Source organism: Podarcis filfolensis, assembly GCF_964270895.1.
Source record: "Podarcis filfolensis genome assembly, chromosome: 3".
Lineage (NCBI taxonomy): Eukaryota > Metazoa > Chordata > Lepidosauria > Squamata > Lacertidae > Podarcis > Podarcis filfolensis.
The window spans coordinates 84,302,351-84,319,123 of record NC_139606.1 but is presented as its reverse complement, the minus strand read 5'-3'; the positions used below and the strand labels follow the sequence as shown (position 1 = coordinate 84,319,123).

The 16,773-nt window shown below is 45.5% G+C and overlaps 1 protein-coding gene across 7 annotated transcripts in view; it reads right to left on the bottom strand.

Annotated features, from left to right (window-relative positions):
- Positions 1 to 10,365, bottom strand: part of LOC310758330 (uncharacterized protein) — a 44,474-nt gene extending 34,109 nt beyond the window's left edge. For 4 of the 7 annotated variants that reach the window (XM_083604435.1, XM_083604436.1, XM_083604438.1 and 1 more), the window contains exons 1-2: positions 7,215 to 10,365; positions 2,619 to 2,723 (exon numbers count right to left, since the gene is read on the bottom strand). In XM_083604435.1, coding sequence (XP_083460561.1) covers positions 2,619 to 2,723; positions 7,215 to 7,613 — 504 coding nt within the window. In that variant the 5' untranslated portion in view covers positions 7,614 to 10,365. The remainder of the gene's footprint in view (positions 1 to 2,618; positions 2,724 to 7,214) is intronic. The other 3 variants (XM_083604437.1, XM_083604440.1, XM_083604441.1) reach the window with 1 other exon arrangement.
- Positions 10,366 to 16,773: the final 6,408 nt, after the last annotated feature.

Here is a 16,773-nt window from a genome sequence, read left to right as displayed (position 1 = left end):
TATAACGATTTTAAAATTAAAGCTTGGGCGCATATTCCCAACAAAGTTCATGCTAAGGGTAGGTCTACACTGCAAACACAAGCTGGTTTCAATCCAGTTTAATGATCAGTTTCACCCCTCTCAATGATTCCTGGAGATAAGTTTCCTGTAAGGTAAAAGGTAAAGGGAACCCTGACCATTAGGTCCAGTCATGACCAACTCTGGGGTTGCGGCACTCATCTCACTTTATTGGCTGAGGGAGCCGGTGTACAGCTTCCAGGTCACGTGGCAAACCAGAGCAGCACATGGAAACGCTGTTTACCTTCCCGCTGGAGCGGTACCTATTTATCTACTTGCATTTTGACGTGCTTTCAGACTGCTAGGTTGGCAGGAGCAGGGACCGAGCAATAGGAGCTCATCCCACTGAGGGGATTCAAACCGCCAACCTTCTGATCGGCAAGTCCTAGGCTCTGTGGCTTAACCCACAGCGAGACTTGCATCCCTAAGTTTCCTGTAAGTGTATGTAAACTAGGTGGTAGGGGGAGAGGCAAAAGCTGCTGCGTTATTCTGAGTCAGACCATTGGTCCATCTTAGTTCATCACTATCTACACTGACTGGCAGCAGTTCTTCAGGGGTTCAGACAGGGGACAACCCAAGCCTTACCTGGAGATGCCAGGGATTGAACCTGGGACCTCCTGCATGTAAAGCAGATGCTCCTCCACTGAGCTATGTCTCTAGAGCAAAAGATGTCTAGCAAAGAATTCTCATCACCTCATAGAGGGCCCCCAACACTGTCCAACCAGTTGTAGTGTAGGGGCATCCAAAAAGGAGACCTGAATGAAAGCCAAGAGGTTTGGCATGGGAATGCCTCAGAATACAAATATGGAATGAAAATAGAAGAGACTGAACAGAAACCGTTCCTAGAGGACGGCAAGTGGCATAGGGTTGTCAGTAAGAACACACATATCTGCAATGGAAAAGTAGCTCCCTATCAAGACTGGGGGCAGCACAGCAGCCTCATAAATTGATCACGGCTAGACACATTACAGATTGGCATCCATTATTCTTATTCAAGAAGGGGGAAGGGGAGCCACTGTTAAAGGGACTGGACTTTACAGCATAGATGACTGAGTCCTTGATAATCTATAGTTGTTTATAGCCTAAGCTATCACCCTTCTAATGATGTCCTGTTCAGTTTTTGCATGATGAGCTTGTGGACATGCCCCAGGCATAACCTAATTTCCTCCCATGACATTTTCCCCAGAACTTCTTTTCATTTGCATTTCTGTCTGGCAGGATATAGCAAGGGAAGCTGGAAATGAACAAGGAAGACACTTTGCACAAGGACACAAAAAAGAGACTGTGGTGGGGCACAGCCTTTGAGATACTGGAGGCGGGCACAATACCATGACATTTCCCATTAGCTTGTGCCTTCAGACAAAATGGCATGCCATGTTCTCATGGCATGAGTGGTGGACTTTCAAAGGATGCATTAGAAAGTGATGAACTGCTAATGCTTTGGTCCTTTACGCTGGATGCCAATTAGCTGAAAGAATATGCAAACTGGTACCAGGGTCACCCAGATTACCGTATTTTTTGCTCTATAAGACTCACTTTTTCCCTCCTAAAAAGTAAGGGGAAATGTGTGTGCGTCTTACAGAGCGAATGCAGGCTGTGCAGCTGTTCCAGAAGCCAGAACAGCAAGAGGCATTGCTGCTTTCACTGCGCAGCGATCCCTCTTGCTGTTCTGGCTTCTGAGATTCAGAATATTTTTTTTCTTGTTTTCCTCCTCCAAAAACTAGGTGCGTCTTGTGGTCTGGTGCGTCTTATAGAGCGAAAAATACGTACATTTTTATGTACTGCACTGAAAGAACACACATCTGTACATGGAAGAGCTATGAGAGCTCCCCCTTCAGACAAGACCCCATAAACCTGGAAAGGTGGCGTGCGAATCACTAAAGCTACAATGCTAAGCATGCACATTGGTGATTAACTTCTACTGAACTTGGCAATATTTCTGAGCAAATGTTCTCAGGACTGCACCGCAATATATCTTCTGTTGCTACTTCTACATCACATATGAATCACTTGTGCAGCTTCTCATGGAATGTGCTCTTCCTTGGTTTGGGTAGCTTTTTGTACATGCTTTAACAGAGCCAGAATGTACAGCCGCAACACAGGCAGCCCTTAGAACAGGATGGGAAAACTGAGCTCTCCAGATACTGTTAGATTACAACTCCCATCATCCCTGGCCACTGACCCGGCTGGCTGGAACTGATGGGAGTGAGAGTCCAATGGCATCTGGAGAGCCGCAGGCCCCCCATCCAAACCTCAGAATGTGTGCACCTCCACTTACATAGGTAGATGATGTACAGAGAATCTGTGGAGAGACAATTAATTTGTAAAGGCTTTTTGCCTCCTTGAGATTTCAATGATCTATCAAGGAACTCAAGGAATTCACATGGGCTCATTCCTTCCTCTTCATTTGACTGCACTGCTCTACAAGGACAAAAATGAAAGCATGCAGTCCATATTCTATAATTGAGTTTGCCTTTATTTCCATTTGAAAAGACTCAAAACAGTCACCAAGGCTCACAAACAAAGGGCTTATATATTAGAGAGGATATAAAGGCACATACCATGTGAAGAGGAGCAACTCTGCCCAATGAAGAATGGCCACTAGCCTGGGGCCTCCTAGAGTCTTGCTTTTCTTCTTCTATTTCCACCTCTTTTCTGAGAAAGACCTAAAAATGGGGGGGGGGGGGAACAGATAACGGATGAGGAGAGTGCAACCTCATCCAGTTCTGAAGAATATTAGAGAATACTTAAACTGGACAACTAAGGGTTGTTCATGATGCAAAGGCAGAGCGAAGAAGAAAGGAAGCTTCTCAGGGTCAGACTTCATCACATTTACCCAACTGCAGCATAAAGCAAGGTCTCATCCAAATTATGCTCTTAGGTGAGCATCACACACCCATGCTAGCTGGTCAACCACAATTTCAACAAAGCCTATCTGCCAGCTGCTACTGTGTCACAAATCTGCGGGCAGCCATTCCATGAGAATACAGAGCAAAGGCTCATCACTTTGCAACCCTCTTCGATCCTTTATTATATTTGGAAATACTGCCTATCCAACACTAAGTTCCACTCTCACTCTTGGAAGAACAGTGCAATGGAAGTAATACTTATTCCTATTTTACATCTGTAGTACAGAAGCTAATACGTTACTTTCCAAAGCAACCCAGCAAGTACGTGGCTGAAGTTAATATCCAAAGCCACCTCAGTAAGCATAACATTCTGGCCAATGGACTCACCTCTCTTTACATATCATTTGCTATCAAGCGGGAAAGGAAGGCAATACATTTCAGGTGTTATCTGAAGAGGCAGAAACCCTGAAGTCTAACAAAACTATACTTTCTCAGGATTCAGATCTTTATAAACACTCAGCGCTACCTATGCCAGACATTTATCCACAAAGCCTGAAATATCAAATTAAGTAATTTGAAGAAACGTTCTTCACCTATACCCAAAGACTTAGCATATGGGGTGGGGGGCAGGGGGAGGGAAGCAGGAATGAACAAATCTGGCACAGAACAGTGACAAATGTCAAATGTAACCAGGAAGGATATGGACTGCAGCGACACAGAACATTTTGTTCTCTGTATTTGTCTTCCATTAGCAGCAAAGGAAGGTACCTCTACTGTACACATTGGGCTATAAGCAATTCACACAAGTGAACAACCAATGTTATTAGAAGCAAAGGTGACATGGTGCTAGACAAAGCACCATAGGTTTCTGTGGGGGAACAGTAAATCAGCTCCCAAACACCCAACCCAAAGGTATGTAATCTACATTTTTTTGAGGGGAGACTTGCTGGAGGTGGTTGTTAGCATGCTTGTGACTGAGCTCAGCAGACTTGAAGAACTTTCTTTCGGAAGGAACAAAGGAGGAACACAGCATGGGAGCATCATCATCATCATCATCATTTATTGTGTTCCAGAGAACACAACTGCTGGTCAGAGTTCATGATTCAGAACAAAGGAGAGCAGGTGGTTTGCTACTGTGGTGGCGGCTTCTGAACCCTAAACTGGGTATATTAGGATACAGTGGTACCTCGGGCTACATACGCTTCAGGTTACATACGCTTCAGGTTACAGACTCCACTAACCCAGAAATAGTACCTCGGGTTAAGAACTTCGCTTCAGGATGAGAACAGAAATCGTGCTCCAGCGGTGCAGCAGCAGCAAGAGGCCCCATTAGCTAAAGTGGTGCTTCAGGTTAAGAACGGACCTCCGGAACGAATTAAGTACTTAACCCGAGGTACCACTGTATTGACAAGCTATGGTCTGGGAATAAGAACAAAAAATAGAGGTTAAGCTTGCACTTAAGTGCACTCAAGCATGACTACATTTTAAGCACATATTAGAAGTTTATGTTGGCTTTTGGTACTGTTTATTTCCATCTTATATGAGCATTCAATATCTTGCACTTTTCTAAATAAGCTTGTTGGTTGTTTAATTATTGTTGGGCTTACAACAGCACAAATCTAAGCACATTTACTTGGAAGCAAGACCCTCTGGACTTACTTTTAACTTTTGTGAACTGCACTGCAGCCCAAGTGTCATTTACGTGCAGAGGGGTCTGGTTAGGGCAAGTTAAGTAGCTTCAAATGCCTCATTTCCAACGGGGCTCCAAAATCTCTTGAGATTTCCGGTGGATCATGCAAGTTTGGGGCTCAGTTTTGCAAGCAAAGAAATGATAGCCAAAGACAAGCTTCTTGCTGCTCAGAAGATCTTCAGTTAGCAGGAGGTGGGGGTGTTTTATAAATGTATGAATCACCATATCACAATTTCTTTGAAGTATGTACACTCCCTCTGTTCATTACTGGAGTGTACATCTGAGATCTGGCGTGGGTGGGTGTGTGGGTAAAAAAACCATTAGCTAGGCCCCTGAAGCCAGGCTACTCCTCTCCAAAACACATACGAACAAGAATATTCCATGACGGATTTTGCGATACATTTTGTTATCCAGATAAGACTTAAAGGGGCTTGAGCTATCAAAGCATCCAAGAGATGAGGAGCTCAAACCAACAAATTAGACTTCCCAGCCTGGACAACTATCCTATCGGTGCATTAGGTGATGCTTTGCTCCTATCCTGTTTATGGAATGGTTGTTACTGTGTTTGGCACAGTGCCCTGTGGTCTGAGATGTTCACGGTTAAACCTGCCCGCATATTCTCCACCACAACCCACTTGGCCCTTCTCCAGCCAGAGCTCAGTAATGGGAGATAAGCTTGCAGGTGACATAAGTGCTTTATTTACATACGAAGCTCCCTCAATCCATCAGCTGCAGGAAAACAAGGCTGTCAGCACAAAGATGATCTCATCCTTCCTGCAGAGCTGCTCTGCTTGGATTGCGGAGGCAGGACTCCCTCCCTCCCCTGCCATATCATCCCATCCAACAAGCAGCAGCCGGGAGCACATGTGAAAACAAGAAACGAGTTAGTCTTTCTATTGATTTGGAAAGTAGAGGTTGCAACTGAGAAGTGACTGGCTGGAACCTTTGCTGGCTGGTGTGACTACACAAATGAGGGTAAATGTATGTCTATCCAAAGGAAGAACTAGCCTGGGTCCTATGAGGCTCAATGCCAGGGAAACACAGAAGGCCTTATAGACAGACTCTTGGCTGAGATGTCAAGGTCAATTTGGAGGACGCTTTCCCTGGGGCATATGAGATAGCACAATGAGGTAATGCCTTTACCAGACACTACAGAGAACCTGACAAAACCTTGACTTCACTCAAAACCGAAATAAGCAGGGTGTCCTCAGTTTATCCCATTGGGGCATGTTTCATAATTTCACAAAGCTGATGTGTCACAAGGATAGAGTTAGTCTCAGTGTTACTTCCTTCTTCTCTGAGTGTATAAAAGTTCTGCAGAGAAGTGGCTAGAAAACCGTTGCAAGTAATGCACCTTTGTAATGGGGAAATGGATCTTATGTGATCCAGAGACATCTATTTTTAAAAGGGTGCTTCTATAAAGTTTGCCTAATAACGCATCTTTTCAGGGATTTGCCAGCACTCCCATGTATAGACTTTACAAACACAGGCAGAACAATCTGCACTCAGATCTGCTCAAAACAAGCCTAGTACTAGCATAGCAGGAATAAAGGGCATTGCTAGGATTGTGTGTGTACAAAAAACAACAACACAAGTCTGAGCAAGAAATGAAAGCAACTCTGGGTATGGTTTTTAAGCACTGGCAAATACTATGTAGAGAGACTCTGGATTACAAAAGTAGAAGGCTGCACCAGAATGCAGACTGCCTTTTCTTTCAAGCCCAGGAACCACTGCTGCAAAGAAATTCGAAGTCTTTCAACTGAGTACCTCCTAGCCTTTACCAGCATCATTCTGCTCACTACCCCTATAAAAACCTGCCCATCATTGACATGCCTGTGGGCGAAGCATGATGGAAAAAGGAAACTTAGAGGCTTAATAAAGGTATGGGAAGCCTTCCCTGGGCTTGCCGTACCATGCTCAGCTAGTTGCTTTCTCACTACATCATCCACAGGCCATCCAAAAAGGCAGATGAATCCAACAGATAAGAGATGGAATAGAAATGATATAATAGAAGGCAAGGCAGAACTAGAAATCCCTGGGCTCTGTTCCCAGTTTTGGGAAGGGTTGTATGGAAAAGCCATTGTAATCAAAATAAGGATTAAACTATCCAGGATCTACAGCTATCTCTGACAAGCAAGGCTGTGCTGCTTCTATCGATCTATCTGCATAAAACTACCATCAGACTCTGCAAAATATGATAATGAAGGAAACTTCAGTGGTGATTCAAGGGAGGCAGGTGCTTTGTTTCATCTTATCCCTGCAGAAAAAAAGATGACATCATCATCTCCTTTGAGATTCTGAACTGTCCCTTGTTCAGAATTATTTTCTACCATGATATGAGGAGTAGTTCTGCTTCCTTAGTTTCAGGCAATCAAAGCTCTCAAGATCATCTTCCTCAACAGATAAAAAGGGGGAAACTTAAGCTATGAAAAACCCTTGAGATGCATATTGACCCACACATAACCACCCCTTCTCAGAGTGTCTTCTCAGAGGATCCTGAAACCAAGGGAGAGGTCAGGCCTGATGTGACTGTAATACAGAGTGGAGCAACGCACTCTAATGTAACAAAACAAAACAAAACAAAACGTAAGGCAAGGGAAGAATATAAAAGACCTTACCTTAAACTGTGCTTTCCCTGTTCTGCAGTTGTTGTTGTTGCAGTTCCTCTCACAACGGGTATGAGCTGATGTTTCCTCCCCTGGATTAGATTCTCCGTGCCAGTTGGACAAGGTGATTTTCTTGATGGAGCGGGACAGGGAGTTGCGGTTGATGCAATCTTCATTGGTGGCCACCTCCTCAATGGGGCTGGGGCTGTCAAACCTACCCTCAGAGGACACAGGAGAAGCCTGAGCCAGATACAGAGACACACGCTCATTGAGGTTTTGGTGCAGGGCATGATTATCCAGAGCAGCTATGTCAGGACAGCTGTCTCCTGGAAAGTCCAGGGAGCACTTGGGTAGGGAAAGCTTGGTGGTAATAGTGAACGGCTGGACCTTCCTTGCTCTGCTGCCAGACATGTCTCCCCCTCGCCTTGGCCACACAGGAGACAGGGGAAAGGGAAGGGGAGAGCGGGCCACCAGTCCTGAACTCTAACAAGAGGCTATAAAACACATGGCAAAGTCACAAGAGATTCTTCTCCAGCCTCTTCTGAACCATGCAGATGCAGAATTTGCTCCGTTGGGTTCAGTCCTCCTGGGAACTCTCTCAGAAGTTAAGCTTGCTTCGAAATGTCTGACGGAAGGGGACTTCCAGTCTTCTTTGGCTTCCAGGCCTGAGAAATCACGATGCTACCACCACACCAGGCCTCTGGTCAGCAATGGTGGTGTTGCTTTGCTTCCCCATCCATAATTCTCCACCAGCAACCAAAAGACCATGAGTGTGGGGTTGTGGGTGGGAGCTTGGTCCTGGCTTCAAAGCGAAGAGGAGAAAAGCATTCAGCAAGGCTTGAAGCTGGAAGCGTTTAGTCTGGGGGTGGATCTTGAGAAATGAGATCAGAAATTAAATCTTCTTCCTTGGGAGGGCTGGAGTTGCTGATTGCTCCCTGATTGCTCTCCCTCTCCTTTGGCAGGCGGAGAGCAGCTCCTTCTCCACATGCACTCACCCAGAAGCTAAAAATGTCCCTTCAGATGCTGGAGAGAGAGAGAGAGAAATTGGCTGCAGCGCGGGGTGAAGTCGGTTTCCTCCTCGCTCTTTGAGGTGCTGCTCCACTTCGAAAGTCTCTGCATGAGTGGCGGCGGCGGCGGCGAGGACGACAGGTGGTGGCGGTGGGGCTACCTACCTGCAAAGTTGGGGGCTTCTGCTGCTGCTGCTGCGGCCGCCCCTTCTCCTTGGCGTCTCCCTGCAGAGCTCGCCTCAGGCGTCGTCCACCTTCTTGCGCAGGTTGAGGACGCAGAGGAGGCAGGTGAGGAGCGCCTCGCGGGACTGCCGGGAAGTCAGGCGGGCCCCCAGGCGCCGGAGCAGCGGCAGGAGGCGCTGGCGAGCCACCAGCAGCAGGCGAGTCAGCAGGGTGCGCAGAAGCAGGAGGGCGAGCAGCGGGGCGGGCATGCTGCGCTCCGGGCGCTCGGCGGGGATCTGCGAGGGGAGGCACAGAGACACACACCGCGGTCAGAGCAGCCGCGGCACGGAAAGGCGCGCATCCTGCTCGGTGGCCGAAAGCAAGAGGGGAAGCGAGGGAGGGAGGGAAGGAAGGGAAGGAGCGCCCCCACCCCCACCCACCCACCCAGGGTTCAAGCGGGCCTGTTTCCTTTTCTCCCTTTCCCTCCTGGCCCCGTCTTCACTTCTCTCCCACTCCCGGTCCCGGTTCCAGTCCCGATATTTAGCCCAGCCCTTCAGGCAGGGAGTTCTTTAGCATGAGGTAATGCGGCTTGGGCAAAGGGGAAAAGACGGCTTCCAAAAAAACGCGCAGCCTTCCTCCCTCCTGGGGGTGGAGGTCGGCCGCTTCCCGGAGGAGGTTCGGGGTGCAGTTGGGGGAAAGGAGCGCGGATTGAGGAGGGGAGAAGAGGGACGCCTCCGAGACTAGGCAACGAAGGGGCGCACCCATCCCGTCGCGCGCCGTGCGGGAAGGGACTCCGGCAGCAGCTGGAACGAACCGCGCCTCTCCGGCGCCTTTGAACGGCCGCGCGACAGAAATCCAACAGGTGAAGCTTTTCCCAGCGCGAGGCAGCCGCACTGAGGAACGTAACGCTTGCTGGATTTCTGCCCGTGGGGAGGCTGTTAAAGACAACAGGAGCCGCCTCAGCGCCTCACTCAGACGCGCACGCCGCTACAGCTCGCGCTCTCTTCTTCGGGTTAGTTGCAAACAGCCTGAGGGAGTTAGTTGCAAGCAACCTGCGAGCCACGGAAGAAAAGGATGAAGCAAACTTTTCCCCCTCTTTTTTTCCCCCCCAATCTCATGCGTATGCTTGAAATGCATTTTCCCTTTTAAAGCGTGCGCGCACGTTCGCCTAAAGTGAAGCTATAAAATTGCTCGGGAAGTAATGTAACCAGGCCACCAGCCTCTTGCTAGCTAGAGGATGGGGTTATAGAAGGGAACTGCGCGCGGGAAGGTTCTTCGCTTTCGCGCCTCCTGTTCTATCGGAGGAACCCCACGAGCCCGCTTCCCCTGCTTATTGCTGCGCGTCCTCTCCTGCTGCCCAGCGAGCGGGCCGCTGGAATCTAGGGGAAGGGAGAGTGGGCGGGCGGAGGGGAGAGGAACGTTCCCTGCAAGTGCCCAGAGTTGTCTTAGCAACTGAGCGCGTCGAAGGCGATGATGCAATTGAATTCCACAAGGATAGGCTCAAAGCGCGGGGACTCGGAAAGGAAACTTCCCCGGGCGCTATGGCAACGGAGAACACGGACTCCAGCAACCTCCGGGCTGGGGAGGCGGGACTAGAGCGCTGGACGGCCAGAGGCTGGGACGGAGCCCGGATCGCTGATTGTCGCTTGCTCCCGGCCTGGCCGAGGATCCGCGCTCCCTCCTGCGGCGCCCCGGCCCTTTTCAGGGGCTGCTGTTCCGGAGCCGCAGCCCAATGCGCGCTGAGCGCGGCGTGATGGAGAGTGGGGGGGGGCGTTCACTGTGAGAGAGTTCCTCTGTATTTGCTCTTCACACAACTCGACAGAAGACACTTCTCTGTAGTAATGTCAACTGCGGCTTGTATTATACATTTATGTATAAGCTAAACAAGCTATGGCTAAAGGTCCCAGACTCTTGGGCCCCCCCCCAAAAAAAATAAAAGGGAAAAAAAACACCTGGATGTACATTTCCAAAATATAAGATAAAAATAAATAAAATAAAACCTACATATACAGCAACAGTGTTTTGTGTAGTGTAGGTTCCTATATTGTCAGTAAATTACTATATAGCATATATTCAACAGAAAAAAACAGCGGCAATTTGTTGCTGACAAAGGACAGCTGGACATATAAAGGGCCCCATTACCTTCAGTAGCTTAGGGCCTCATCAAACCTAAATCCGGCCCTGCTTGTATAGACCTTCGGGCAGGGCTTCCATCTGAACAGACGCACAGAGGGGCAGTGGAAGTGTATCTGCAGCCCTTTCCGCTCCACCTACTTGAATCTGGCATTTGAAACAGCCTTCTTTGCACGTGCAATTGGAAACGCGAATTTATAGGATGTGCGTAGGGCCAAATTAAGACCTCCAGAGGCCCTAAGCACTAAAAAAAAGTATGGTGCCATGCCCCCACGTAATTCAAAATAAAACCAGTACTAAACTAGTTTTTAAGGAAGACATAGATTTATTGCAACACATGGCAGATCTGATTTCCTGGCATGAGTGCTCTTTTCAGTGTTAAGACAGACACGATTGTGCCGTGAACACAGATTTATAGCCATCAAGTTTGTGCTTGTGTAGATTTCACATTTAAAGCTCCACATGCTTGGGTTGGGTGAGTGTACATGATCTCCTCCCTTCTCCTCATGCATCCAAAGTAATGTCTGAACACCGTGACAACGGGTCTTTGTTTTGTGTATTGCAATTGGTTGCACATATGAATGTTCCCTTAGTGAAAAACCTACAAGTGTGATTAAAGCATCATACGTGTCACATGGAAACAGTAGAGAGTGGGACTGCGCCCACTGGCATCCCCTCCTCATGCATGTTTGACAAAACCCATGGAAAGCCATGCTACGGAACAGTTGCAGGCTCTTTGCACAGTCAAAGAATACAGATTCACACATACAACAACTATGATGCTGCTTTGTAAATATGTTTGCTACTTCAAAACTTAATGCCAAATTTGAAGGGGCAGGGTGTGGGCAGGGAGGCTGCTGCCCCCCAATAAATAAAATCAATAAAGAAATACTTAAATACTTAAATAACAGGTTCTGGCCCCCTAACAAAAGCCTCCCCCCCAACAAAAATCCTGGATGCACCCATGGGGCAGGGTAGGAAAAGAAGGTGGTCTCACTGCAGTCAGCATAATTTGTGAAGAGCCCTATTGTTGCATACAGAAATCTGTGGACAAGGTGCACATAAATTCCTACACAGGATGCTTCAGTTGCCTGCGCAGGGGAAGATCTTTCTGCAATAGTCATTGACAGGGAGTAACATTTAAATTAAGGATGGATGGGGACCCTCCAGATGTTATTGGACTTCCCTCAGACCCAGGTTGGCCAATAGTCAGTGACAAGGCGAGTTGCAACCCCACATCCCTGGTCAAAAGTCACTGCAAAAAAATATTGTTTCACTGTAACCAGAGTACTGCTACAGCTGTTTCTGCACCAGACAGGGAAACAGCTTGCTTTTATTAGGAAATTCTGTCCGACATCCTGACTATGTTTCAACAACAAAAGAATTCCGCCTTGAATGTGATTAATATATATATTGTTATGAGCTTGTGAGTGCTAGACACTTCTAAATTCATGGAATCAGTAAGTGTTAGAATTTAATGAAAGGCCTGTAACTCCAGGAAATTGCCAGATCACTATAATCCTGGGATTCAGCAAAGTGTTAGAATCTAATGAAGCCTTGGGGTGTTAAACTCAGTGACATATTACTTTAATCCCTCAATTCAGCAAGTGCTAAAAGCTAATTCAGCCAGGAAAGCCTCCTGGTTGATGGGCCGTTAAGACAACCAAGGATCAAAAGGGTCTTGGTGAGAGATTGAAGGAGTGAGGACTTTCCTTCGACAGATAAAGCCAGAACTTGTAGAGGTTGGAGTTAGGAGTTATGTGTCCGGGAGAAGCAAAGCAGCAGACAGAGCATGATGGCTTATTCAGGGCTGCAGCTATGGAAGAAACAAAACTCTCTTGGGATGTTTATGCTGTGAACCTTCCATCATAGGCTCAGGTTGTATATATGTGTAAATAAACCATATATCATGAAGACACCTCAGTCTCCACTGTGCCTCATTTCCAAAAGGAAACACAAACCCTGGATGAGTGCTGGAGCCCCTGGAATCCTGCACTGCTCAGAGCTTGGAATGACATGCAACAATGTAATAACATAACACAATAAAACTATTTGGAAACCAGTGGGTTTCCAGTAAGCCACACGGGTTGCTTGTTGGAAGACCCATCATGATGGGTGGTGCTGGGGGGGGCAAGCATTCTCCCCCAAAATGAGCTCAACCCTACCTAGTCCCTCTATTGCTGGACTCCTGCCTGTAACATATACGTTTGGTTTTCTTTAAGAGATAATAATAATAATAATAATAATAATAATAATAATAATAATAATTTATTTATTTATTTATACCCACCCATCTGGCCGAGTTTCCCCAGCCACTCTGGGTGGCTTCCAATCGAGTGTTAAAAACAATACAGCATTAAATATTAAATATTAAAAATTTCCCTAAACAGGGCTGCCTTCAGATGTCTTTTAAAGATAAGATAATAGCTGCTTAATGTGTGGGACGTACAATCACAGAACCGCAGAGTTGGAAGGGAAGAGTCATCTAGTCCAACTCCCTGCAATGCAAGAATCTCAACTAACACATCTATGACAGATGACCTATAAATCACTCGCTTGTAAATATACTTTGCCCCTTCTGTGTGCCTCATCCCCTTTTTTCTGGTGCCGCCCACTGGGACCAATTGTCTGTATGTTAGATAAAGCTAGTAGTGATAATGTGTTTCTTTTTTCCATTTCACTGTAGCATGTCTAATGACATAATGGTAGCCAGATCAAGGGCTTTTTGTATAGGAATTCCAAATTGGAATTTTGTGACAAAAGGAGATGTCAGTTTGTTTCCAATCTAGCTATGCAGTCTGCAACTGTCCACTTGCTTTTTTGTAGGGAATCCAGATGATTTTGCCAACCTATTGCATTCAATTTCGCCACACCCCCATGTTGTCCTTCCATCTATATTCAACTTGATTTGTGCTTATCGTTTTCATGGTTAAAGGGCACTTGTAGCATCGGTCTATCCAGTGCAGACAGGCAAAATACCACTGAGGTTTTCCAGGGCTGTTGTGTCTTTAATTAGACACCATTTTGTGGTGTCTGCCTCTGATTGCTTCCTGTTCAGCGCAGCAAGCCATTGCTGATGAATTGACCCATTCTTAGCTTGTTCTTGCTTTCCACTGCCCTTAATTACTGGTTTCCTTTCATTATTTTACTTTGTCTTTCTGAAAATGCACAATTTTGAAACAAAAGAGCAGGGGAAAATGAGAGAAAACCAGTAATTAACATCTGACCATAAGGAAAAGGAATTGCTCTATTTAAAGAACAGCTAAGGAAAGAAATCATCTGCAATACTGTGACCGCACTGAACAGGAAGCACTTGGAGACTGAGGCTAGAAGGAGGCAGATTCTCAGTAAAATTTGCAAGAGCTCTTTCTTCAACAGGATTGGTTAGTATAGAGCTTGCCGACCTTTTTGGGCCGATAGGCACATTTGCAAACTGTTCTGGCCTGGGCTAGGGGAGAGCCCATGAGCCTCAGGGGCAAGATGGGTCAGTTTGACTGCAGAAAGCCCTGCATCCCTTGCTTTCTTATTTTTTTGTATTCTTATTATTTAACAAAATTCATATACCGCTTGATTGTAATAAAGCCTTAAAGTGATTTACAAGAAACAAACTAAAGCATTAAAATTACAAAAAAATACTGTTAAAAATAGGTTGTTGTTGTTGTTTTTAAAAATTGAAACTAAACTCAACAGTAAGCTAAACACAGATTAAAACACATGCAGCTTCTACATGTTTCGATAGGTTTTCCTATACAAAAATGTTAAAGCAGGTACTGAAAACATTATACAGAGGATGCTCGGGTTGCATTCGCAACCCGCAGCACTGCGTCTGTGGATGCGCGGGTCACAATTTGGTGCTTCTGTGCATGTGCAAAGCGTGATTTAGCGTTCATGTGCAAGCGCCAGAACCTGGAAGTAACTCGTTCCAGTACTTCCGGGTTCGGCACGGTGCACAACCCAAAATCGCACAACCCGAAGCGTTTGTAACCTGAGGTATGACTGTACAGCAAAAGTGCCTGCTTGATGTCAATGGGCAGGGAGTTCCAAAGTGTAAGTACTGTTGTATTGTGGGCATACGGTATATGGAGTAAGTTGCTTCTGCAGTTGCAATGCAGTTCTCTGAGCAGAGGTGTTCATGCACTGACAGGGTTTCATTCCTGCTGGTAGCTGTGCTCATACCCTCCAACATTTCTCCGATGAAAATAGGGATGTCCTATTCCATTGTTGTTGTTGTTGTTATACTATTTATACCCCATGCATCTGACTGGGTTGCCCCAATCACTCCAACACACACACACACACACACACACACACACACACACACACACGTATATAACATTTAAAAAAGTCTCTATGCAGGATTGCCTTCAGATGGCTCGGGGCTCAGGTAACTCCATACCCTCCAACATTTCTCTGTTGAAAATAGGGACCTCCTAAGGAAAAGCGAGACATTCCAGGATCAAATCAGAAACCGGGATGGCTTCTGTAAATCTGGGGCTGTCTCTGGAAACTAGGGACACTGGGAGGGTCTGCTGTGCTGCTGCATTCTGCACTAACTGCAGCTGCCAGATCAGGTTAGGAGATGCCCTACAGAGAGAGTATTGCAGTAATTCAACATTTAAGTCTCCAGTGCCTGAACTACTGCAGCCCAGCAAGCTCTCCAGGAACAGCCACAGTTGTCATACCAGTCGCAGCTGCCAAAATACATTTCTAGCCACTGAGGCTACCTAATCCTCTCCATCCACATAGGTTTGTATTTGTTCACAACGTCAAAATTATAGCACCTCTCAAGCAGAAAGGTAGACTAATCAAGATATCATTTGCCATCCAGATCATGCAAATAATGGCCTTAAGACTGCATAGTTTAAGCACACTCTCTTTTGGAGATGAGATTCTACAGTTCAGGCTCAGCTTATCATGACTGAAGTTCCCTAATTGTTTACAGACTGATTGACCTCTAAGGGCTTGTTCACATGAAAACAGCCACTCGCCTCCCTATTCTGCCCTGGTTAATTGACTGAAATGTCTGGGTGATTCTGTGGGACAGGATATATCACATAAAGTCTTACCACAAGCCCAGGAACTGTTTTCCACAGATAGGAAGAGTTGTCCTTTTTGGTTTGCAATGGTATGAAAGCTAGGAAAGCAAGAAAAAGGTTCTCATAAAACATCTGCCAAAACAGATGGTAGGGAATAAATTGGCATTCCTATCATCTGGAAATATGGGCCTGATTTATTATCACCAGTGGGCCCCATAACAATTATAATTGTAAGGTCAAATCTAAATTTTAGCTACCCTGCCAAGATTGCCATCAGAGGTTCTGAAATGCTTTGAATAAACTTTATAATTTATCACCAAACAGCAGCATGGAAAGCCATTTTAGGACTCAGCTATACAGCTGCAAATAAAACGTTTTAAATGTGTTGTAAAGAGCCATATACAAATGTGACACTAAATGGCTACAGTGAGCTATGCCAAATTTAATGTATTTTTCAAAATGTTTTTTTTAAAAGCATTTTCACAGCTTTTTTATATGTGTGCAGATTCCAACTTAGCTATGGGACACTGGTGTTTTAAATGTTATGTGTAAAGACAAACTTGTGGATTGTCTTTGAACTGTTAATAAATTAATCAACCTATTAAATAATTACATTATCTTCATGCAGATAGCTTGTGAATGTTTGATAATATTTCTGTATTAGATTAATATTTTGTAAGTGGCCCAGGAACTGTTACTGATGGACAGCCACATAAATGTAATAAACAATTATAATGGTTTTCTCAATTAATACATCTTAAAGGCATGTCTAATTCAAAAGCTGTTCAAAGTTTACTGCACTAGTTACCCTGTTTGTAAAGCACAGCTTGAAATCATGTGATGAAAAACTACACTTTAAATACAATATATCAAGACATCAATCAGACTGTTTATGATTCCTTTAATCCCTACATTTTCCCCAACAATATCCTTTTAAGCTTCCACTTTAGCAGCTTTCCTATCCTACCCCCTTTCCACCCTACCCCTTAATTTTCACCTGCTGTTTCCTTTATTCTTTATCAAAATCTTTGCAAGAGCAGAGGCAAAACACTCAGTTTCAGTACACAGTTTCCTTTATTTAGGTTAAGAGAAATCTAGAGTTGAGAGAAAGAAGAATAAATTGTACATCTTCACATATTCTCCTCCCCCCACCATTTAAAAAAAAATCCTCCCCAAACTATAATATTTTTGTGCAATCCTCCATCATAGAAATAGAAAACCAGCTCAGTTTTA